This window comes from Dipodomys ordii, unplaced genomic scaffold (assembly GCF_000151885.1).
Source record: "Dipodomys ordii isolate 6190 unplaced genomic scaffold, Dord_2.0 Scaffold43, whole genome shotgun sequence".
NCBI classification, from domain to species: Eukaryota; Metazoa; Chordata; class Mammalia; order Rodentia; family Heteromyidae; genus Dipodomys; species Dipodomys ordii.
In genome coordinates, this window is record NW_012267259.1 from 2521664 (window position 1) to 2547335 (window position 25672).

The following is a 25672-nucleotide window of genomic DNA, read 5'->3' on the forward strand; positions in this document are numbered from 1 at the left end:
GAGGAGGTGTGAGGCCTAAGACCAGCTGGGGACTCTCCACCCCTGCCATCTCATGTTCCACAGTATGGAGGAATGGCCATGATGGTATCTTTTCAGTCCCAAGCTGCACTGGCCCTGTGGCATTGGGATATGGATGGTTGGAGATGGGGTCTGCGCACAGCCTTCGGTAACCAGGGCCTTTCCCAGAAAGCTCCATACCCCAACCCACGGACTCCCCTGACATTCCCAACAGGAGAACTTTGGACCCTGCCAAGATGACAGGGCCTGTCTGGTGCCAGCTTTCGGGACTCCTTACATCCTGAGGCTCATTTATCTGGCACCCAGGGAGAGGGAGGAGAGGAAAGGAATGCTTCACTAGGTCACCATCCAACCCCCCACAAACTGAACATTGAGCTGTGCTGGCTGGGGTACCAGCCCTCGCCCTCGGTTTTCAGCTACCCCTCTCCACCATTCAGGGAAAATCTGGGTGCCCCAGGACTCCCCCTATGCACTGCCCCCATGGAAGTGTATATTTCTTCACTGCCCACAGAATTCCATTGTCCTGTCTGGAAGGCTGTATTGTGTGGTTCCTACTGTTGCTGTTCCAGCATTTTCTGCATCGAGTACTTTATCAATACATGTGTCTGAGGCTCAGGGGCAATGAGGAGGTACCATGAGAGGAGCTTCAATAGCCAGGTGACTGAAGACCAAAGCAGGTAGCTGCTTTTGAGGACAGAGGCGAGGCGAGGCCTTCCACTTTGCTCCCTCTTGCTTTCTCTCTTCTCCCTCTCCCCTTTTCCTTCCTTGTCCTCTCTTCCTATCTCCTGTCCTTCATCTTTTTTGCGGGGGGAAGGGGCAGATTGTACAGTTTATCTTCAAACACAGCTGGAGGATGGGGGCTGTCCTTCAGTTCAGAACCCACATCCTGGCTTGTGGAATCAGGGCTCTGAGCAGATTCCTGTCAGCATAGGACTCTACAACTGTCCATCATTCCCTGTCTTAGTTACGCCTGACCAGAGGAGGCATCTTTTTTCCTGGCTCTCCTCAGACTAAAACAAAATAGAGCTTTTCTCACCTGATAGACACTGGTGTGGTCTCAGAGGCCAGGCATGGTGCTGGACATCAGCCCTGCATATCCCCTACAGTGACAGGACCAGTTCTCAGTCCCCGCCTTCCTTCCTTCTAGGGCAGGCCTTGAGTCTGAAGACTCCAATTGGAATGGTGACAGCTGTAGCTGGGACTAATAACCTTTTGCACTGGCCAGAGTTTGCCATGCATAGCTCTTTGCCTGCTGTGTCAGGATACCCCTCTAACTTAGGGGTCCAGGAGCTCATCTGGAGGCCAAGATGCTTGAGGTGGTGCTGTTCCTAAAAGAGACAGCTCTGTAGAGCCTGGCCCCAGCCCTCTAGTGACATAAGACGAGTCGGATCCCTTTCCTGCCACTCAGTTGCCTCACCTGGTTTCTGCTGAATCAGTATGAACTGGCCTGTGCTAAAGGCTAGAAAAATCACCTTTTTCCAAAGTGACAGGAGGAGGAGGAGGAGCTAGAAGAAGAAGAGGAGGACATGGAGACGGAGGAAGAGGAGGAGGGCTGTGTCTCCCCAGAGCCCCTGTGTGCCAGGCACTGTGGTGGGATGGTGAGGTACATCTCCATGTTGGTGTGCAGGGTGAAGTCACGTACTGCTAGGTATGTGTACTGTGCCCAGCACTGAGCCAACCCTCAGAACATGCCAGCTGAACTGGACTGTGTGCCTGTGCAGCCATGAGAACATGAGGTCAGAAAGTCAAGGCCAGGGATGCAGCAGGCTCCATCCGAACCCATCAGAGCACAAGGTCCAGAGCATAGGTGAGAGGTTTTCTCTCTGGCCTTGGGGCATAGCTCAAGTGGTAGAGTACCTACCTAGCAGACTTAACTCCCCAAGTCCTGAATTCAATCCCCTGTACTGAGCCCTCCCCTCTCTAAGAAAGGAAAGATTCTTATTTTCCTGGCTCTTGAAGAAAGAATGAGGATGCAGCAACCCATGATTCACATTTGCCATGAATGGCCTAAAACCAAAATGATGCTGCCTCCTGTGGCTGACACAGGGTGACCCTGCTATTGGCTCCCTCAGCAGATGGCAAGGAAGCATTTGGCAGGAGGGTCAGGTGTGGTCACGTGGCTCCCCCAGGACCAGGACTCTGCTTTTCCCAGGTTTAATGGAATTTAGGCGAATCACAGAGCCTGTGGCATCATTCTTTAGGTACCTGAGAATTAGACACTTCCAGAAATCTCTGACTTCCAGAAGTTTGGTCCCAGGCCAGGATAGCTTTGCTTCAGAATCCAGCCCAACATAGACAGTCCCTTGCACAGTCTCACCTGGTTGCTACCAAGGTCATTGTTCTGAGTTAGGTTCCAAAAGAGACCAATCTGTAATCCCAAGTTTCTTTCCTTTAAAAAGAGAGTATCTATAAAGGCCAAATGTAGGAATTGTTTAAGTCCCTCTTATGTATCCCTTCTCCCCACCTTTCTCATACTTGGGGTCTGAAGCTGGGTTTGTGATCTCTGGGCAGGCAGGTACCTCTGTGAAACTGGCACTATTATCCATGTAACCAGCAGTCATGTTTCAAATGCACGGACCTAGACCGCTCCCCCTTCCCTGACTCTGTCCAGGTTGGGTCTAGAGCTGCCTTGAGGCATCCAGAATGGCTCCCCTTGCTATTTTAGTGTTGCGAAGTCTTTGTTCTCCCTCACTAGTTGCGTAATGTTCTAAAGGAAAAGCAACACAAAGCCTCAAGCCTCTGGAGTCTGCTCTTTGGTGAGGAGGTGACCCTACCCTAGGGTCTGGTGTTGTTCTTGTGAGCTTTTGCTTCAAGCCCTCTGTTGCTCGCTTCTAACCCACTGTTCTGAGAAATCAAGATACAGGCATCTCCTCATGCTTCTTTCTTGGTGGTGTACCGACAGGTATGTTCCCAAGAAAACTGGTTGAGGGAAATGCAGCCCAGGGTGGGTAGCATGCAGGGCTGTCTTGCTGGGACATTGTCTTCAGTCATTGCAGACTCACACAAACATGATTTCTTTTGGCAAGAAAGCTGGAGACAGTAGTCTGTAGAAGTGGCTCAGCTACATAAGATCAACCGCAGGGTCCCTTACTTATCTGCTAATTCTAGTATAGCTTAGCCCCTGTGTGGTTTCAAGATGGCGGCTGCACCATGACTTCCTCTACCACCATTCCCTCAGACAGGAAGTAGATTTCTTCTTTCTTCCCTGAGGATGAAAGTTTTACCCTGAGATCCCCACCCCACCTCATTGGGCTTTTGCTTAAGGCTTATTGTCCAGAACGGATTCCATAGCCAGTCTTCACACAGGGGAATCGGATTCCTGCAAGTGGTTTAGACAAAAGCATCTTAGCAAGGAATAGTTTGTGAGAATCCATTGCTCTCTAGGACTTTTTTAGTGTGAGGCTGTGGCAAGGACTAATGAATTCTACCCACATGCATTGGATCAGGACCAGGGTCATTGAGCTCTGAGCAGTAGCATACTGTTCACTTCCACAAAAAAGACAACCACTAATCCTGAGCAGGAACCATTAGAAAAGACCTTAGCCAGGGAGCGTAAGGTGACTCCAGCCTTGGTCAACAGCTTGACTGAAGTTCTCTGAAAGAGGTAGAGTGAGAGGCACCAACTGTCTTGCTCAATGCCCTATTGAAACTGCTCATTAGCCAGTGGTCCTCAATGGCTTGACTTGGCACCTGCCCCACAGGTAATTATCAATAATAGAGACTTCGTTGGTCATGACAATTGGAGTGTGTTCTTTGAATCCAGTGGGCAGAGGGTAGGGATGCTGCTAGGGAGCCCATATTGCTGGACTGGGCTCAGTTTCTCAATGACTGAGCCAGACCGGACATCCATTCACAGGGAGGAAGCAGGAGTAGTCTAGAAACAGATGATGCCAGGCAGGATCTCTGGCTAATACTTCACCCTCAGAGGGTCAGTCCCAGAGGCCACCATCTCTGCAGGTCTGAGAGTCACAGAGAAGAAGGAAGGGACTAAGTGGAAGGCAATATGGTTATGGTTGGTTGAACTTGAGCTTGCTTTTTGGTTTTTCCCTCAGCATTTAACCTCATGTCACTATTTTGCCCTCCCTTTTTTTCTATACTTAGGGTATTAAACTGGGATCTTCAAACCAGGTTAGGATGCAGATTGAAACAACAGCTGCATCTTGCTTTAGGAGTTCTGATGGGTATACCCTCCCAGCTTCTTTCCTTACTAGGCCTGAGAAGTCACAGTTTGCCCTGGTATGAGCTTAAGGCAACAATAACATAGGCTTTGGAGCCAAATCAATCCTCATTTGTATCCGGAATTTTCACCTGCCGAAAGGTGGCTTCATAGACATCATTTTGGTCTGTGAGCTTTGTGGAAGAAAGATCTTAACTTAGGGATGTTGTGAGACACTCCTGAAGTTTCCAGGTAATGCCCTTGATCCATAAGGAACCCTCAATACATATGTCTTCACCATGGAAACTCTTGGAAGACAGAGTCCAAGAGAAAGCAGGTGAGGAGCAGCCGGAAAGAGTTCCAAGTTACAGCAGACTTCAGTACCTCCTTGAGAACCAGCTAGAGACTATTCCCATAGAATCCAAAGGAAGGATTGACAAACTACAACTCCCAGGCCAAATCTTGCTCACCACCTATCTTTATAAATAAAGTTTTATTGAAACACAGCACATGCATTCATTTAGGTATTGTCTATGGCTGTTTTGGTGCTCTGAAAGTAGTGAGTAGTTGTGTTAAGTAGTTGCAACCGAGCCTTTATGTTCTACAAAGAATAAAAGATTCTTTGGCCCTTTATAGAAAAAGTTTACTGATCTCTGGTCTATAGGACTTCATTCCTATAGATTGCCTTTATGAAGGTCATGAATCTTGGAGTCAGCCAGACCCAACGCATGATGTGAATGGCGCCATCTAGAATTGTGCCGTGTGCAGCCTGTTCAACTGAAACATCAGCCCTCACAGAGAAGGTGCTGCAGTTTGGGGGTGGAGGCTGTTTGGGAGAGGAGAGAGAGCTGTATCTGTGAAAGGTCAGTGTCTCACAGGGGACTGTATTTCCTGAAGAAGTTGACAGCGTGAGGTTTGGGAGGATCTGAGCACATGGAGGGGTGAGTCTAAATTTAGACTTTCCAAAGCCGATTTGTAAACCAGAGCCCCAGGAATCCTAGAAAGGGACTGTTGGCACATACCTTTTCCTCTCTGCTTTGCCTCTACCTTTTAAAAGGCTGGATGACAGGGAATAATTAATTGGACTTAAATACACTGTTGTTGGAGAGTCCATGAGAAATGAGTTAAGAATTAAAGCTCCATTGTTAGGACTGGTGAGCTAGACATTTCCATTCATTTGTGTGTGTGTGTGTGTGTGTGTGTGTGTGTGTGTGTGTGTGAGAGAGAGAGAGAGAGAGAGAGAGAGAGAGAGAGAGAGAGAGAAAAGATGCTTGTCACAGCATCGTGAGAGCCTGGGTTGTGTTTGCAAGAGTTACCCATATTCCTCTTGCTTCATATCATTGAGCTCAGCTGACTGGGTGACCTTTCTGTATCATGGGAATAAATGCCAACTCCTGGGGTTTGAAATCACACCCAGGATTCGAAGCAGCCGTGAACCACCACCTCCATGTGGAGAAGTGGGCCAGGCTTTTCTTGTGTAGCAGCATCACCCTGAGAGCTGCTGATCCACCACTGTATTGCCCAGGGGCACTTCTGTGTGCCATCTACCATCTCCAGGAGCACTGGGCCATGCCAGAAATGAGGCACTCATCTGTGAGTTGATAAAGCTTTCACGTTTTGTAAATCAGTGCCCTCGTGGAGAAGGGTGGGAGGTTTGTAACAGACATTGATAGAGGAACTAGAGGGGTAAACTTAGACAATGAAGAGGCTGGAAACGAGATGAGTAATAGTAAACTCAAGTGGGAACAGAGAACACTCACACAAGAGCTGCCTGATTAGAGTGCTGAAATTCAGAGAGGCAGCATTGAAGCAGCAGATGAAGCTGAGAGGGTTGAAGTTGAAGCTCAGGGATATGGGTTTGGGTAAGTGAATGGGGTGTGTTGTAACAAGAATCCTATTAAGCAAGTTACATTAGAGCAGCACACAAGAAGAGATGGCGACCATTCAGGAAATGGGGCATCCGGATTGTACACACAGAATGTACCCTGGAATCTTCCAGTCCACAGGTATTTTCTGTGCACGACCTTGCACATAAGACTTTTGAAACGTCTAGTCTCAAAAAGGGAATGATACAAAGAGAAATAGTAGTCCAGGTTAGCATATGGCAAATGCCAAGTTCAGGATACATGTGGGAACCCCTGGAGTTTAGCAAAGGGAGAGATGCCACTGAGAATGAGGACATTCTTCAGAAAGGGAAAAAGGCTTTGTCTGGATTCTGAGTGATTTCAGCAGATTTCAGCAAGAAGGGAGGAGGTATGCACAAACCAAGAAGCTATGCAGGAATTAAGAGTATGTAGGGATTGGAACACCAGTAGCTCACACTTGTAATCCTAGCCACTTAAGAGGCTGAGATCTGAGAATCGTGCTTTGAAGCCCAGCCCAGGCAGAAAAGTACATAAGACTTTTCTGGATCTGTGGCTCCAGTGATTTAGATAAGAGTGCCAGCTTTGAGCAAAAAAGCTGAAGGACAGCACTCAGGTCCTGAGTTCAAAGAGTATTTAGAGATCCATGGAAAAGGTAGAGTGACTGGAATCAAGTCTTCCCATAGTGTCAGCATGTCGGGAAGAGCACTGAGAAAGAGACACAGATATACAAGGAAGACAGGCCCTCCTGCAGAAGACAGGAAGAGAAAAGAATTTAAAAATAAATGAAGCACCTCTTAATTATTCACAGATTATCTGCATTGCAGCAGATTGCCAACAATGCTCTTTTGAGTTGCAGTGACGTCATTGGCTGGCTTCTGTCTCTGTTTACAGCCCAGCAGGAACCGGAGAGGAAAGGAGGCTTCGGCATCTCTCCTGGAGCAAAATATGTCATTGTTCCCCTTTGCTGTACCCTTGGGAACCAGAAGTGGCACATGAGGAGCCCTAGAAGCTGCAGCTCAGGTGCAGTTAGCTGGTTTGACAGCAGAAGTCAGAGGATGGAACAGGAACTAGGAAGCTCTTTGGTTCCCCCTATATCCAGGGGTCTAAGAAGAGCTTTACTAGCCTAGGGCAGAGACTGGCTTAATGAGTGGGTCCAGCGCCATCTCTAAGCATGTAGGCATTCTTAAACAGTGAATGGTCTTCATGAATCTCCATATCAAATGCAGAACCAATGTCTCCTGGCAGAGATACCCTTGGCATTTGGAGGAGTGGATGTCAGTTGTTCATGAATGGACCTGCTTGGTAGTTTGGTCAACAAATCTAGCCCTACCCTCAAAGGCCTGTAGAGGCTTATAGTCAGATGAGCCAATTAGGACCATAAAACTTGTTCACCAAGCTCGCTTCCCAACCTGAAATTCTGTAAGCCTACAAGTGTTTCATTACTGGACTCCCCAAAAATGGCAGAGCAGAATTATTAGCAGTTTGAAGAGCCATCTGCAGAGTCAATACATCTTAGATGTAAAGGAATGTTTGGTATCAGCAGAAGCAGTGGCATCTGTTGAGCTGAACACCTACTATGTCCACATCCTTGGCAGAATTCCCCTCATTAGAAGACCCCTAGGGAAACCTGATCAGTTTTAGACTGTTGGGGATCAGCTATGTCTCATGATTTATCCTTTAATTTTCGAGCATTCAACTTGCAGTCATTTTGCCTTATCTATCATTTACAGAGTCCTGTCATGCAAAGTTCAGAGGGAAAATTATCCTTACAGGGGTCTGGCACTGTAATGAAAATTCAGATTAAAATGGTGTGCAATGAAATGAGATAAGAAGAATTTCACATCTGTTAATCTAGCTACTTGCAAGGCAGAAAATGGGAGGATTGTGGTATGAGGCCAACCTAGGAAGAAAAGTCCTTAAAAGTCCAATTTGATGGAAGGAAACTAGCTATAGTAGAAAGTAGACATAGATGTAGTAGATGTAAATCTGGGAAACTGGATCCCAGATGCATGCCTGTGATCCCAGCAATGACAGAGACCTGAAGTAGTAGCTCAGATGTACACCTAGATAAGAAACAAGGTCCTTATCCTAAAAATAACCAACAACAAAAAAACAGCGTTCAAGCCATCGTGCAGTGGTAGAACGCCAGCCTAGCAAGAACAAAGCCCTGAGATCAAACCTAAGGAAAGCAGCTCAACCAGATTTCCTTCTTTGTGCAGGAAGGTATCCTTTCTCTGTGTATTCATAGACTTTGTGAACTTAGAAAATGTGTCACTCTCTTGGAAGCTATGATGCCTTTACTTTAGAGGTCTGAATTGACATTGCTAGGTTTGCTTGTGTTTTTGTGCCAGTATTGGGACTTGAAGTCTGGATCTGGGCATTGTCCCTTAGGTTTATCCCTCCAGGCTGGAGCTCTATTACTTAAGCCATACCTTCATTTCTGGCTTTTTGACAGATTGGAGATAAGAGTCTTACGGACTTTTCTGTTCAACTTTGAACCAGACTCCAACCTCCTGAGTAGCAAGGATTACAGACATGAACCCCTGTCTTGACACTGATAGTTTTGAAGATATATATGTATATATACATATACATATATATGTGTGTATATTCTCCATATCTCCAACAGCACTTACCAAAGGAAGAAAAGGGACTGATTTGGGAAAAGAAGATTACTGAAGTTTTATTTTCTGTCTAGTTCCTTTAGACCTCACCCTTCCTAACCAGTGCTGATATGCTCGTGTGTATGTGTGTGTGTGTGTGTGTGTGTGTGTGTATGTGTGTTTGAGAATCATAACAAATTAGTTTTGCAAAGGTCAGAAGATGACTCCCACCCACAGTTGGCAAGTGTTAACCTGGGGCGGGGGTGGGGGGTGGCGAGCGGGCATTGACATAAAAGCCCGGGATCTGATGATCTTATCAAATCAGCACAGCAGGAGGGTGGCTGAGCAGGGCAAAGCTGGCATCCCCTGAGCCAGCAGCCTTTCAGCTGGCTGGACAGCTCAAATAACACTTGGGCTAGTTAACAAAAGATGCCAAGTGGGAAGGTGTTAGAAGCTGGAGTGTGGAAATTTACCCAACATTGTTTCTTTGACAGGGAAAGAGGCTCTGTCTGGAAGATGCCACGTTGCTGTGGCTAGCTGAGCAGTCTCGGTGGAGTTGGCGTGGACACATGGGTGAAAGAAGATGCGGTCCACACCAAATGCTCGGAAGATCTGGCCCTGTAGCTGAGCTGCCCCTGGACTTGGGACAACAGGTGTAACTTGCTGTAGAGCTCTTGAGAGGCATGTGGCTATCTCCATTTTTTTTCTCCTCATATTCACCGGACTGGTTTGAGTTTTTGTAGGAAGAGGGACTGGTAGAATTTGAAAGAAACCCCTAAGAAGCCTTTAGAATCCCTGGACTGATCATTTCCTATACTTAGAGCACGGAAGGAGGCTGTGATGTAGGTGAGCATTGAAACCTCTCCACTAAAGCAACAGTTCTGCAAACCGACCCAGCATTTCAGCCAGAAAGAGCCTTGTAACAAAGGATTCAAGAGTGTGTGTGTGTGTGGCGGGGCGGGGTGGGGGGTGACTCAAGGGGAGCTCTAGAATGCATATTCACTCTGAAATTCTTGATGATAGAAGACATCAATTTCCCCTAGATCTTGGCTTTTCCTTCTAAAATGCCCGATTTACAGAAAGCATGAGTTGTTCTAAACATATGAGTCGGTGTCAGTCTTCTGGGTGAAGGTGAGGAAAACCACTCACACCACCAAGCTAAACAGGTCAGCAAGCAAGAACCTATGCTGATCCCTCAGCTGTGGGACTGGACAAGAATGAGGCATGCTGGGGAAGCCACTAGCTGGAACCTGGCCTTTCCTGACCGCCCCTTCATGACACGGGCAGCCCCAGACCACTGAGCCAACAATGGCTGAGAAAGGTGACTGTATTGCCAGCGTCTATGGGTATGACCTTGGTGGTCGCTTCACTGATTTCCAACCCCTGGGCTTTGGTGTCAATGGGCTGGTGTTGTCGGCCATGGACAGCCAGGCCTGCCGGAAGGTAGCTGTGAAGAAGATCACCCTGAGTGACAGCCGCAGCATGAAGCATGCCCTTCGGGAGATCAAGATCATCCGGCGCCTGGACCACGACAACATCGTGAAGGTGCACGAGGTGCTGGGGCCCCAGGGCACCGACCTGCAGGGCGAACTGTTCAAGTTCAGCGTGGCCTACATCGTCCAGGAGTACATGGAGACTGACCTGGCACGGCTCTTGGAGCAGGGCACCCTGACAGAGGAGCACGCCAAGCTGTTCATGTACCAGCTGCTCCGTGGCCTCAAGTACATACACTCCGCCAATGTGCTGCACCGGGACCTGAAGCCCGCCAACATCTTCATCAGCACCGAGGACCTCGTGCTCAAGATCGGGGATTTCGGGTTGGCAAGGATCGTGGATCAGCATTATTCCCACAAGGTATGTCTGATTCGAATGGCTGTTGACACTGGCTCATTGCTCATATCTTCCCCCCCACTCCCCAGGATGTGTACCTAGCTCCATGTTAAGGAAGAGTCTATAGTCAATGTTTAGGGAAGGGTACATGGTGTTAGAAAGACTACTGGGCCTCAAACGGTTTTGTTTTGGGGGAATCTGATTCTTAGTGTTGGATGTATCACATGGCTATGATCAGTAATGCCAGGCTATCTTGAGTGTGAGGAGAACTTGTGTGTGTGTGTGTGTGTCTAAATTCTATGGCTTTAAAATTGCATAGTTGGCCAATCTGCCCCTAGTATCTTCTTTTCCCTAATGGCCACATGCTCATCTCCATTCTGTGCCAGGATACTTTACACAGCTTCCCACTTTATAACTGCTCCTTTCATTAAAGGTGACCCATACTGCATCTCTCTCATTCAGTCTGTGGAGCGTGGGCATGGATGGCTAATCAGATACACTAGTGCTCGCTGTGTTATGGGCTAATGACTCAGCTCTCCCAGATCTCATGAGGCCCTTGATTCCCCAGAGTGATAGGTCAGGGGTTCTACAAAGATCCCCCGTGGTCAGGGATCGTCCAGTTACACAGATCAGAGCTGACTTGGACAGAGTGGTAACTATATACATCGCACTGACTTTTCCTTCTCAAGGCCTGGGCTTCCTGTCCCTGGTGACCTCTTTAAGAGCTCTGTGAGTTCTCTAACAATTTGTCACTGCCCCTACCTATGTTCCTGCCACTCTAGAGGTGCCTCTGAGCCCCGCAAGGTGCACCTACCACCGGGTACCACACCTGGGGTAGGGTGAGGGTTGCAGCCTTCTAGTAAAAACCTTGTGCCTTAATTTTTCTTTTTTTGGTGCCAGTCCTGGGGCTTGAACTCCAGGCCTGGGTACTATCCCTGAGCTTTTTCACTCTGTAGTAGGCTGGCATTCTACTGCTTAAGTCACAGTCCTACGTCCAGCTTTTTGATAGCTAATTGGAGATAAGAGTCTCACAGACTTTCCTGGCTGGGCTGGCTTTGAACTTGCAATCCTCAGATCTCTGCCTCCTGAGAAGCTAGATTAGAGATGTAGGCCACTGATGCCTGGCCTTAACTTTTCTTTTTTAATTAGAGTAACAAAGCAGTGGGAAGCAGGTAAGCCATGAGCCCATAGAAAGTGAGGGTGACTCTGACCTTGAGCATGCTTCAGCTTCTGAGACCCTGTTCTTCTGCTGTCTTCCTGTGGAGGAAGGACACAGATGTCGCTGGTGCAACAGAAGTGGAAAGAAATCTCATGCAAGGGAGGAAGCACTCTCTTTCCATCCTTATTAGCTGGGACTTGGGCTCTGGCCCACATTTCAGACTCCATACCAGCCTAGCTGCCTCTGGCTCACTGGTGCCACAAATTACTTTGCCACCTTCACCAAGAGAGCTTGCCCTGTCTTGTGCATCTGCTCCTGCAGTCAGGCCCTCTATCAAAGCTGACAGCCAGCCCTGTAGGCAGGAATGTCCATGATTAAAAAAAAAAAACCAATAGGGCACAGTGGTGCATGGATGGATATTTTGGGGAGCTATAAATTGATAGAAAGAATTTACCAAGACAGGAGAGAAGAGAAGCAAAGGTCAATAAGGACTCTAGTACTCTGGTATGAGAGGCACAGCAGCCAGCTAGGCGGAGGAAAGTAAGTGTCGCTTTTGCTGCTACTGCACTGATATGGAGCTGGGAATGGATTTTTACGCATTACTGGGGGTGTTTGGCTGATGGATTGTATTGCTCCTTGTGGGCCCTAGTGACCAGCTGTCTCCTTTTTTTTTTCAGATTATGGTTTAAATTTTGCACACGCAGGAACAGCTTGAGAGTTCGTTTTTCATAGCTACATTCCATCTTGCCCATTTCACAGGCTTCCTCATTCACCTGGCCCATTCCGCACGCTTGGCTCAAGTACATTTTATCCAGACGTTGGTATTTCTCTGTCTCTCGTGCCTCTTTAACATGAGAGCTTCCCTCTCCGTGCCTATCTGTAAGCTCAGCCTCACAAGAGGAGGAGGTAGGATGATCAAGGTTTGAGGCGAGCCTGATAAAAGCAAATTCTATTAAATCCAAAAGCAAAAGGACTAGCAGTGTGGCTCAAGGTGTAGAGCACTTGCCCAGCAAGTGAGGTTCACGCCTTCATATCACAAACAAACAAAAAACGCCAGTACCCTTTTCTGTCTTCCTAATGCACCCGGCTGTGTCTTCCTTTCCTCTCTCTTGTAGAGCAATAATGCCAACCAATCCAAAGGCTTTAACACAAATTATTCAGGAAAAGACCAAGTGAACCCACTACGTATTTATCTGGGAAACATAAATACCACCTTCTGCACTGGAATAAACCAGTAACTTTGGGATCCTAACACTATGGAATCGATGCAATGCCATCACAGAGAAAGAGTCTTCAACAGGACATAGTGCTTTGGTACAGTTGCAGGTGGTTTGTTATGAAGATCAGCTGTGGTACTAATTCTTAAGAGGTTGTTTTTAGAGGAGCAAGTGCCCCTGTGTTACAAGTCAGGGATGTGGTATTCTTATTGCCAGCCTTAGCTTTGCTTTGGATGTCTACTCACCACCCACAGCCTCAGTTTCCCTGTCTTTGACAGATAACAATCCATGCCTGGTCTGTCCTTCTCGGCTTGTGCTTCAGAATCAAAATGGATCGTGAATGTAGAATTCACTGGAAAGCAATAAGGACTACTCCACTCATTTTATGACTGTTTGCTGAACACCCAATAAGCTCAAGCCAGTGTGGGAAGGGGGGAAGGCAAAAAGCTCCCATGGCCACCCTAAGGGTTGTATTTCCACTGTTACCCCGTCATTACCACTTCCTGGGGCGGTACTTCTCATATTTCCCGATGCAGAAGAATTCGATGTCCTGACTCCCTCTTGTTGGGCTCTCTTCAACAAAATGAGCCGTGGAAGGTTAAGGAGATAAAGGGAGACTGTTTCTAACGCTGTGGATGTGTAGGTCACCCCCATGCCTGTAGGAATGGCATCAGCACCTGCCCCACCCTGCTTCCTCCTCAGATACTTCCTGCTTTAGCTCCCTCGCCTCTTCTTCCCTCCCTTCCTCTCTATGATGATGAAAAGGCTTTGTATTTGGTGCTTTTATTTAATCTAATGTGCATTTAAATCCATTCTCATTTAATCCTCTTAACGCTGTCAGGCACTTGTGGCAAATGGTCTCTTTGAAGAAGCAGGGAAATGGTTTTCCCACACTTGCACACTGACAGTGGCAGACGGGGCCTGAGAAGCAGGGCCTCTTGTGTCTCCGAGGGGGACTGTCCTGATGCCGTCGTTTTAGTGAAGTCTGCCTGGATTCCGTGGAAATCAATCCTCTTCTCGACTCCTCTGTCACTTTTTCCCATCCCACAGCCTGCATTTCCTCACATCAGTCATAACACCATAACACCTCTGTCTTGGGGCTATTTGTGTCTGCGTCTGTGGTGTCTCTGGCAAAGAATCCTTTGCTTTTTGAGGGTTTCACGTTGGGTTCTCATGGCTAGACCTTGCCCTCCATTGCTTTTGTTAACTGTCTTGAATGGTAAGAAGACAACAGATGGGAGGCCAGGCAAGAACAGGATGGACCTCTTGGTCAGGCATGCCCCCACCAGCAGTGGACAGCACCCTAGTTCTCACCCGCCCTCCTCATTCTTATGGGTAGACAATATCTTTCCTTTGCTCCAACTTTCTCTTATCTGCCAGGGGGGGAAAGGTCTGCTGTGCTGGACTTGTGAAGGAGATGTGACAAGAGAAATGGCCTTCTTGTCTCCAATGAGCACCTCTGGCCACATCAGGGCTTTGAGACATCATCACAGAGACTTCTGTGTCCCTCTACCAAACCATATCTGGAGATCTTGGTCTTGGCAAAGTCCAGAGGGCAATAAAGGCTGTTCACAGGCAGGATATGGCTTTGGGTGGCAGTGGCAGGGAGAAGCTCTGATGGTTTCTTCTCCTCAGAGGCAGCATGAGAAACCCTGGCACCTGTGTCAGTATTACTCAGCTCCCTAACTGCAGTGACCTTGAACAAGACCTTTTTCCTATGTGGCTGATTCCTGGAACAAGAAGTCCGTACAATGACATCGCGGCCATCTTGTCCATTTCCTGTATTTCACAGGTGATAAAGCTGGAAGAGGAAGAGCCTGGCTCCAGGTCATGCAGCGAGCACTGAGACTCTGCTTTGATGGTGCCCCCACTTCTCAAGGGTCTTAGCTGCCTCACAGAGATGGCCAGTCCCACTCTGCCTTTTCTCTCAGGTTCTTGTTAGAATGAAATGAAAAGAAGAACATCAACATGCTTTCAGATGTACCAAAAGCTAAATCACTAGCAGAGCTATTTGCCCAAATAGATGTCATGGTAATGCTAGGCAGACACACAGCCATCAGTTTGCCCTCCACTGCTCCAGACCCAGCTCTCAATACCAGGGCCCCAGGTGAGTCTCGAGGCTGACTTCTTAGCCCTGAGTCCTACTTTGAATCCATTTCTGCCCACCTCCTCCACAGGTGCACTAATTAGTTCCTTGTTGCTCTTATCAAGAAGAGGCAGCTAGATGATCAGAGCCCGTTTTCTTCTGGGGTTAGTGTATTAGGAAGTACATGATCTCAAAAGAAAAAAAATCATTTAAAGTTTCACTGTGTAGCCAGATGCCAGTGGCTCAGCCTATAATCCTAGCTGCTTGGGAGGCTGGAATCTGAAGATTGCTATTCAAAGCCAGCCCAGGCAGAAAAGACCAGGAGACTCTTATCTCCAGTTAACCACCAAAAAGCCAGAAGGGAACCTGTGGCTCAAGTGGAAGGCACCAGCCTTGAGTGAAAGTTGAGGGGCAGCACCCGGGTCCTGAGTTCAAGCCCCAATACTGGTACACACACACATAAAAACCTTTACTGTATAAATGCCATGAACTGTCACAAATACTCTGGGAAGCAGACAGAGGGCCCTAGCTGTACACTGATGGTCTGATTGACTGTATGCAGCCTCTCTCCAGGAAGGGTCATTAGTGACATGTACCACTGAGCCCTCACCGGGCCTGTCAGGACACAGCCAGCAGACCTGGCTTCCATTAGTATAGGCAGAAAATACCCAGAAAAGAAAGAAAGAGGAGCCCGAACCATCAGAGTTTAGGCAACCAAAGGTCTTTGTGGTGGATCATTCAACCAAGTCTAAGTATCCTGCTAGGCTACCCTGGCTTTGAGATCTAACATAACCCTTTGTCTTCTTCCCTCCTTCAGTTTGAGTACTTTCATACTTTGCTTCCATATCTTACTAGGATTCCTTAAAAAACCAACTAGCACCTGGCACTGGAGGCTCATGTCTGTAGTCCTAGTGACTCAGGAGGAAGGAAATCTAAGGATTTCTAGCCAGGCAGGAAAAGTCTGTGAGACTCTTATCTTCAATTCACTACCAGAAAAGCTGGATGTGGAGCTGTGACTTGAGTACTAAAGTATTAACCTTGAGCAAAAAAAAAAAAAGATCAGGGATACTGTCCAGGCCTTGAGTTCAAGTCCCAAGATTGGTACAAAACTAAAACAAAAACTCAGGGATTTTTGAAATGTGGTCTTGAGCCAGCAGCAGCAGCTTTGCCTGAAAGTGCTTGGAGAGCCAGTTTCTGCTGTCCCATCCTGGACTGAGATTCAAAAGCTCTGAGGACACTTACATGATTCTTAAGCTCTCCACCTCTGGAGGATTACTGATCTGAGGACGTGAGGAGGCCTACCTGTGGGCAGAAGGCAGGGGCTCCTGGTGTGTTTGCCTGTTCTGTGATCCTCACACTTGAGCATGGTGGCGATGCTGTAGGAGGGTTTGGAGCGGGGCTGCTAATGATGGGCTATGGAGGCACAGACAGGGCCTCGGTCACATCTCTGTGGAGATTGCCTATTCCCATGGCCCAGGTTTGGTGGAAAACTACACAGACTGGGGACCTATACAAAAAGAATATTGGTTTCATCTAGGTTTGATTTCAACAGGTGTTTGAAACTGATTTTGAACAACATATCCATTTTATTCTAATCTAAACTAGTGCAAAACATTGGTTTCACAGTTAGGCGAGAGTGAGTGTTTGAGGGCTCCGGAAATTATTGTAGTTAATTCAGGCTGCAGATCCATCTAAGGTCCCAAAGGAGGCAGAAGAGCGCATGAGGCTGAGCACAGACAGTGGCTTGCAAAGCCTTGTGGGAGCTCTGGCTAGCAAGGTTTACGCTGGTTGAATATTGAGTCTCCTCCCTTCTCCCCGCTTAGCTTGCCTTTCATAGCTCAGTAGGCCTGGAAAACTCCCCATCCATCTGCCTGAGAAGGGATGCTCCCACCCCCCATAAACACAAATGCCTGTGAGGATGTCCTGGGGGAAATATGCTTATTTCCATGGCTGAAGTTAGGTGTTGAGTTTATGATCTGGATGCTCCACACAGGGCAGCTGGCAAAGCCCAAGGCTCAGGGACTGGGGAAGACTTATTCAGGACCTGGAAGAGGACCCAGACCATCTTGCTGGAACTGTGAGCAGCCCAGCCACCTACAGAGGCCCTGAGAAAATGGGCCCCTGGAAGGACACCTTGCTGACCAGCCAGCTAGCAGGAAAGGTCACTTTCTTCTTAAGCCGTTAAACATCTTATTCCAAATCAGTGGAGCTGAAAAGATTTATTTATAAGACTGTGAAATATCTCCTTTTAAGAGAGGGGAAAATATGGCCTAAGGGATTAGAACAGAGGTTGAACTAGAGAGTCCGGTGTCCCTGAACTTGGGCAGACTTGGAAAAGGAAATTTTCTTGGCTTTCAGCGCCTCCCTGCCCGCTTCCCACTGCAGAAGTGGGGCCCTGGGAACAGGCACCTCACTTTTCCCCAGCCTTCATGAGAGCCTCATCTGCTATTCTCAAACCACCCAGGCTCCCATCCTGGGGAGCAGTTCTACTGAGGCCCTGGGGCAATGTTATACAATCTTTTGTTGTTGTTGTCAGAGACCAGATCTTGAATTCAGTACCTGACACTTTTGCTTATCAGCTATGCCTTACCAACTGAACCATGTATCCAGCCCCAATGTTATACATCTCTAACAACTGCCATGGGCCCTGGCACCAGCCAATCAGGACAGAAGCCAGCCAGAGTCCTCACATAGGGTCCTGGAGGTGGCTTGTTTACCAGGAATGGACTCTTTATGACCAGAACCAAGTGATGAGCCAGGGAGTCAGGAGCTAGGAGCAGCAGCTATTTGCCAACCCTACTGCAGGTGCTGTTCCAGTGCACACCAACGCTGTGTGGCTGCTACCTCTCAAATAGAGCTCCCCCTTTCCACTGTATGGTTCTCCACTGGGGGTGAGCAGTGCTTAAGTGCTTTAAGGGGATCAATGGCTCTCTCTTGAGAAATTCTTCCTGTGAGTGCCACCTGGTACTGATCTTTCAGCCTGGATACCACTTGCTTTGTTCCATTCTAGAACATACTACATGCTAGGACTGAAAGGAACCAGTGTGTTACACAGTGTAGGCTTGCTGGTGATAGATTCTTTGTTATCTGAAAGTATCTTGAGTTCTCTCTTCACACACACACTGGCTCACTCTTGTTCTGGACTTTGATCTCAGGGCCTCACTTGCTAGGCAGGTGCTTTACCACATAAGCCACATCCCTAGTCTGGCTTTTTGCTATTTTCCAGATAGGAAACTGTGATCCTCCAGAGCCTCCCAAGTAGCTAAGATGACAGACAATGAGCCACTGGCATCCAGTTAATTCCCTCCCTCCCTCTCTCTCTTTAAAGTTTAATCTCCTTTGGATATAAGATTCTGAATTTATGAGAATTTTTTTCCTATTTCAATACTTGAAAAAGATTGCTTTGTTTTCTGTCCCTGGTGAGAAGTTGGCTTTTATCTGTATTATTTCCCCCATGGTGTAATGTGTCTTTTCTTTTCCTCTGGCTGCTTTCAGTTTTTTCCCTTCATCTCTAGCTGTTGAAAGGACAGTAGTAGAGGAACAAAAGGGTCAGGCATTGACGGCCATACTGACTTCTGTGGCTCCCTTCTAGGTCAGAATCACACATCTTTGAATTGCAAGCAACTGGCCCTTCTCTCTCTCAGTTCCTTCACTGCCACCCCACTGGCCTTGTGATGTGACATCGCCGACTTGTCACCAGTCCCAGAGAGATTCCCTATCCAGTGACAGCTCCTTCTGCTCCCTTTGCCCAGCTCCTTTGAGATCCTGATCTGATGTCTCATGTTGATGATGCTTTGAGAAGTTTCCTAGGAGGTAGTTAATCACTGCTTATCCCTTGCTATTGTTTCCCTCCATTTGAGATACAGGATACATCTCATTCATCTCCATATTCCTACCACCCAGCCTCCTAGCTCACCATAGGAAGTGTTCCAGAAATGCTGATTGGCTCATGAACAAGCCCCGTCTCCAACTTCCTTCTGAACAAAGTATGGTTTCCAGAGCCTCCAGAATAAAGCAAAAATAAAAATAAAAATCTTGTCCTTGGGCACCTTTCCCCCTAGATCTTGTCCTTCTATACCTCTGTTTGCTATAGCCCTTCCTTTATCACTGTAATACTCAGGCACTGTTATTCAATGCTTGATAGGTGTTAACCTACTTAATCTTCAAAAAACAAACATACACACACACACACACACACAAAACAAACCTAATGCAACAGCTGCTGTTATTCAGTGCCTGACAGGAGTTAACCTGCTTAATCCTCAAAACAAACTGGTGTGTTAGCTGCTATTGTTATCCAGTAAAGCAGAGTCATTTGCCCACTCTTCACCCAACCAATAAATGGCCGAGCCAGCATGACTGGCTTCAGAAGCCACATTTCCACCCTCCATTCAGCTGCTTTGGTGGCTATTTAGATAACAGTATTTCCAGGGCTCACCCTACCCTGCCTGCCCTCCCATTGTCCTCCTCCTCCTTGTCAGATTCTTTTTGTAATATGTTTTCCAGAAGGAGTCTTCTGTGACTTCAGCAGCCCAGAGTCAGTGGGAGTGACATCTCTGCTGTGGGAATGACACGGCGTTCGTACTGCGGAGGGCTTTTTGGCAGCATTTCATGCTGTGGGCTTATAGTGAGCTTGTAGCCAACTGACTTCTGTGGATTCTATATTCTCTGATTTTACATTTAGATGCTGATTTTTTTTTTTTTTTTTTTTTTTTTAGCGCAAGTGCAGGACTTGTTCTTATCCCTGACGGATATCATCTCTTTGGCTTCAGACCACTTTTCCAACCTGAAGAAGACCTTTTGGGCCTTTATTCAATCACATAACCTTGACCTTCCTAGCTTTGTAATTTATAAGACAGTCTTCTAAGATGTCACCCAGATTCTAATTAAAATAAGTGTACAGAGCCAGGAGCCAATGGCTCATACCTATAATCTTAGCTACTCAGGAGGCTGAGAGCTGAGATTGCAGTCTGAGGCCAGACTAGGTAGAAAAGTTCATGGACTTTATCTCCAAAAACAACTAGCACAAAAAGACCGGGGCTGAATGAGTGTCTATAGACAATGTCTATAGCATCCTTTTATTCTACATTGGGGTCGGCTTCCACACTCAGTCAGATGAAATAGAACAGGGCCCATGGGCCTCATGGCTATGGAGAAGACTGGAGTTGAAGGCCAAGAGTGCCAGCAGAGACAGGAACATGCAGTGCAAGCACCTGATGCCCTCGGGAGGCACTTACCAAGCCAGGCAGGGCCTCCTGTCCACCGCCAAGCCTCAGACTCCAGATGCAAGGCCCTGTGGGAGCAGAGAGCCTTCACCCAGAGCTTCTAGCCTTTGCCCAGCATCCTTGCTTCCCACTGGAGGCCAGTGCTGTCTTTCCACACCTTCAGGCTGTGTTTTCGGGAAGATGCCAGGTGTGCAATCTGTCATCTTCTTGAGACAGACTATTACCCTTGGTACCCAGTCCTCAGGGGCACACCACTGTCTCAGTGACACGTGTTTGCCACCTTCACAGACAGACAGTCAGAGGTCCATAGGTTTCCCAGTAAAAAGGGTGGCATCAGCAAAGGGCAAAGTGCCAATGAATAGGAACACTTAATTATCTAGAGCAGATCTTATTTGATTATTAGACCCAAGAATGAGGCAAGGAATAACAAAGAAACAAGCCTGTCTAAGCACCCAGACAGGCTTTGGAAAAGGAGGCTTAGAAGGAACAGGAGGCTATGAGGGCGGAAAAAGAGAAGAAAGGGAAGCTGAGGAAAGGCAAATAGACAATGGTGGAGGTCTGGAGATCCCCCCCCCCAGCCTTGTGAGCATCTCAATTGCTCTCGACTCCCCAAAACAACTAACGTTTCCTGAGGGGACAGCAGAGTCTGTTTTTGGCTTTATGGAGAACAGAAAAGTGCAGCAACATAAGAACTCATCAGGAATTGCTCTTGCTCGCTGTTTTTTTAACTTTAAATTAGTTTCTAGTCTGAACATTCTGTAGACCAAGCTGCCAAATGTAATTCAAGGTTTCCACACTCCTACCTGTAGTCTTGTACCACAATAAAAAGTTCTGAAAGACTTGGTTCCTGAGGAAGCCATTCAGTCATCAAAAATTAAATTCTGTACCCTGGGTGCTACATAGCAAGAAAGCAGGAAATTGAATGAGGATGTTTTAAAGATATTTCCAGCAATAGGGGTTGAGGCACCAAATCTTTTCTGCTTAACCCTTAACTAGCCAGAACACCACTATTCTCCCTGAGTGGAGCCAAAATCCTCTCTCTCCCTTACGTTCTTTGCTACATTCTGCTTCCTTTTGTTCCTTCCCATTCTTTTTCTGAGCAATGGAATTTCTTTTTTGATGTAGCTACTGATATAAGTTACCAAGCCAAAGGCCTACCCTATTTTGTTCTTGTCAGATCACTAAGCAGATGTTTGCTCATGTGACAAAACTGCTTCTCTTTGTGAATATACTTCCTGTAGTTCCTTTAATACAAACGTGCACATTGGAAAGGTGGACCCAAAGCGCATCTATTCTATGAAATGAGACTTCCTTAAAAGCTTTGGTTATTCACTTGTTATTTTATCTGTTGTTTATTTTCCTTAACTATTACCACCCAAGAATGGTTGATTCCTTAAGCTTGTCTTTGGCTAGTAGAGAGGCTGCAGCCAGGTGGAGGAAGGGCAGGGTGATAAGACTTAGAGAATGGACATGGAGATTGCAGGAAATCTGTACGAGCCTGAGCAGGCCTGAGGTAGATGGAGGCAGAGCCACCTGGAAGTAGGGATTTGGAGGCCATGATAGCGGAAGAGGATTCTCCCAGTTCAGAGTCATCCCATGCTGCCATATACTGCACATTCCTGGGTTCTAGATCCTTCTCCAAGATTCTCAGGACAGCAAACCTATGTCTAGAAACTCATGGCCAATGGAAAGGCGGAGCTCTCAGAGAAGAACCTGTCTGGCTTCTGACTCTTCTACAAAGACAAATGCAATCATCTTCACATAGAATTCCAAAGGAGAAGGGAAAAATCTGCAAGGATGCTCCTGGGGAAAGATGGCAGGATCCTGTGTGCCCTGTGTTGTACGCAGTTTGCCTTCCATAAACTTCATCATCTGTTTGTCAAATCCACAGTGGCTCAGAGGCAGCAAACTAGGGACCTGACAGACACTCTTCTAGCAGAGAAGTGACAGTTGATTGTCTGACAAGAAAGGAGACAGATGAAGCATAAAAGTAGATGTAAGCATTACCAGTCACAGTGCTCAACGGTACATGCTTGTATGGGTGGTGCATAAACCTCAGGAGTTTGATTTTATCATTGGATTCCTGTGATACAGAAAGAGCTTATGCCATTCTCTCCTAATTTACAGAATAGGAAACTAAAGCCTAGGGGCTGATAGACTTTCTCAGGCTTCTAAACAGGACAGTGAGAGCTCTAGCCTTGGCCCCATGGCTCTTTTTCTGCAAGACATCTCCAAACTGTGTTCCTGAGTGCGCTGTGTCTGTACAGAGGCTGATGCAGGATGATGCTGAGGGCAGGATGCACAGGAGACTTTTTTGGCCTCTATGATGTTACCCTATGATATTATGCTGGTTTCCTTGCATACAAGGGAACCACCGATCTCCAGAGGGATATTGACTTCTCCTTGGACCCACTGAGCAGGGATGAACTGAGCCACAGAGAACTGTGTGCAATGAAGCCGCCCTGACCTTGAGTCTTACAGTACAGACCATGGCTGTGAGCTTCCATGGAAAGATGCTGCTGGTGAGCTTTGCAGCTGAACCTGCAGATCTGAGAGGTGGAGGCTGGGCAGCCCTCACCCTGCAGGCAATGCCCAGAACGAACCACCTGATCTTCTGGCCAGGAGCCAAAGCATCAGCTAGTGTGGCATGCATGACACAGCCTGAGAAATCAGGTGCCGACACAGCCCTTTTTAGTAGCTGAGCTTGTTTACCCAAGTTGTGAGCAAGAACCTGTTTAATGAGGTGACATTGGCACTCGGTGACAACAGTAAACACCAATGTTTAGCTGACTGTCCAGGAGATGAGGACCTTGGGACTTACTGGGTATTGGCCTGGTGTGGTGTCCCAAGTACAAGCATGGATTAGACTCATGGTACCCAAGCACCTGGATAGAAGAAAGTAGGTGTGAAGAAAGCAGGAAGGAATGTTCAGACACCTGATTCTGCGGTGCTGAACAGCTGCAGACTTGCTTGGGAACTTGTCGGACATGCAGGTTCCCAGATCTACCTGAGAACTGAGACCTGAAGATCAGAAGCTCTGGGGAAGAAGCCGGGAGCAGCCATCTGAGTTCTGGCAAGGTCAAGTTTGTGATCTCCTGATGCAGAGCACACATGGCTGTTCAGATCTAAGATTGAGCCCAGGGGTGCAAGCCTGTAACCCTAGATATTTGGGAAGTAGAGATGAGATGATTGAGCCATACCTCCACTAACATATACTTTTGCTGGTTAACTAGAGATAATAATCTCTTGGGTTTGTCTGCCTGGGTCAGCTTGGAACTGCGATCCTCAGCTCTCAGACTCCTGAATAGCTGGGATTATAGGCATAAGCCACCAGCAACCAATCCAATAACTAATTTTGAACCTGGGAGAAACTTCTAAAATACCAGACAGTACTGAAGGATCAATCACACTGTTCATTATCTTCTCAATTATCTCCCAGAGTTATTTTTAAATTCTCTCTGCAGAAACTGCTATTACAAAATTGTCACAGAAGAGATGATCAAAAAGTATGCACTACCCTCACATGTGTCACTTGTGGTTTGCCAAACAGCTAATTAGTAAAAATGTGATCTTGATTAACTCTGTGATGTTTGCAGTATTTGCCAACTTTTTATAATTTTTTAACTGGCCGCCATTACTTTTCTGACTCAAGATACATATTCACTCTGTGTTTACTATTTGGTTTGTGTGTGTGTGTGTGTGTGTGTGTGTGTGTGTGTGTGTGTGTGTGTGTGGCAGTGCTGGAGCTTGAACTCAGTGCCTAAGCTCTGTCCCTTAGCTTTTTTGCTCAAGGCTGGTGCTCTACTACTTGAGCCACAGTTCTCCTTCCAGCTTCTTTGCTGTCTAATTGGGGAGAAGCATCTCATAACTTTCCTACCTGGGCTGGCTTTGAACCGTGATCCTCAGATCTCAGCCTCCAGAGTAGCAAGGATTTTGGGTGTGAGCTGCCGATGCCAAACACAATTTGGTGTTTTTTTAGAGGCCTTCAAGCCTGAATCCTCCCTGTCCCCTTTTCTCTTTCTTCATTCTGGGACTGCCCAGCCTCAGCCAGTGAGGACTGTCACCAGGATTCTCCTGACCTTTGCAGATGAGACACCACAACAGGTTCCTGACTTGTAGCACCATGGACAGGGCTGCGCCCACTAAAAATCCTTCATAAATACCCATGTCAGAAATAACAGAGCATCAGAAATGGGTTGGTGATTCCATGGGACAGGTGGCTGGGCAGCTGCCCAGCACGTGGGCATTCAGAAGTGGTGCATGTGTCAAGGCCTTTGTAACTTCTCCAGAAAGAGACAGACTCTCGAGAGAATCGACCCCTGCTTAATAATATTTCAGCAGGTGGTCTGTCACCACAGTGAAAAGACCCTTCTCCAGGTCAGCATCAGCCAGTGAGAGAGCCAAAAACTGGGTTTAGCTCCTGAAAGGAGCCATGTTGGTGAGAGAGCTAGGCATGGCCTCAGGATCTTTCTTCTGCCCTCTTCTTCATCCTCCATTGCCTTGGCTTCCTCCCAGCTGAGGAGGGACAATAGGGTGGCCACAGTGCTGCTCCTCCAGCAAGCCCATTCTCCTCCCAGTCCCCTGCAGCTCCCATCCTGCCCAGCCTCCTTTTCCTGACCCAAACATCCCATCCTGTCTCCAAACCTAGAGAGAGTAGCTGGCCTTGCTGATGGTCTACACAGTAACAGCCACCAGCCCCCGGCCTCCTCTGCCTGCAGGGCCCAGGCACACCACAGCAATGGTCTCCTGCACACAGGGAGCAGCAGCCCTCGGGATCAGTGCTGGAGGAGGTGGGAGGCTCATTCACAAGGGCTGCTGCACTACACAGGTGCCTGAATTGACTGCTGCCCATAGAAGATCACAGGCCCCGTGTTGACATGTAACTGGGTTGTTCCCATGGTCCCTTCTAAAGACATCTACTCCCTAAAGAGGCTCTCATTAAAAAAAATGCATATGTGGTGCAAGAGGTTTGGTGAGTGGCCTAGGATAAATCCTCAACTAGGAGATCTTGAGACTTTATAAATAAATGCTGGTGCCAGCCTGTCCCAAGAGTGTTTGAGATCACACCCTCTTACTTATTAGACTCTTTAGGATAGGGGCCCATTTTAGGGAATGCGGCCTTTATGAAACAGTGAGCTGCAGGTGAGATTCCTGACCCAGGACAGCAGGCAGCCAAGATCAAGATGAGCAGAACTTTTTCTGGCTCTTTCTACCACTCTGTGCAGCGGATGGATTGGCGGGGCCTACAGCAGCATCTTTCTCCAGACCCCAGGACTTCTGATATCAGCAAATTCCCTGGGGCCCATGGTGGTCCCCTCTCAGCCTCTGAACCCATCAGCCACCTGGAGGTCCTGAGCTGTGTCCCCCCCTCCCATGCCCAGGTTCACCTGATTCTACTTGAGTGTAAGAAAGCCAGAGAGGTATCTCTCCATACTTAGGCCACAGAAGCCATCTGAGCTGTCTTTAGGGAAAGCTATGGGTTAAACCTCAGAGACTGCTGAGAAGTGGAGAGT

The 25672-nt window shown here is 47.5% G+C and overlaps 1 protein-coding gene across 2 annotated transcripts in view; it reads left to right on the forward strand.

The window, feature by feature from the left end:
• Positions 1-9137: 9137 nt before the first annotated feature.
• Mapk4 (mitogen-activated protein kinase 4) overlaps positions 9138-25672 on the forward strand; it is a 42029-nt gene continuing 25494 nt past the window's right edge. For both annotated transcript variants that reach the window (XM_013019025.1, XM_013019026.1), the window contains exon 1: positions 9138-10496. In XM_013019025.1, coding sequence (XP_012874479.1) covers positions 9951-10496 — 546 coding nt within the window. In that variant the 5' untranslated portion in view covers positions 9138-9950. The remainder of the gene's footprint in view (positions 10497-25672) is intronic.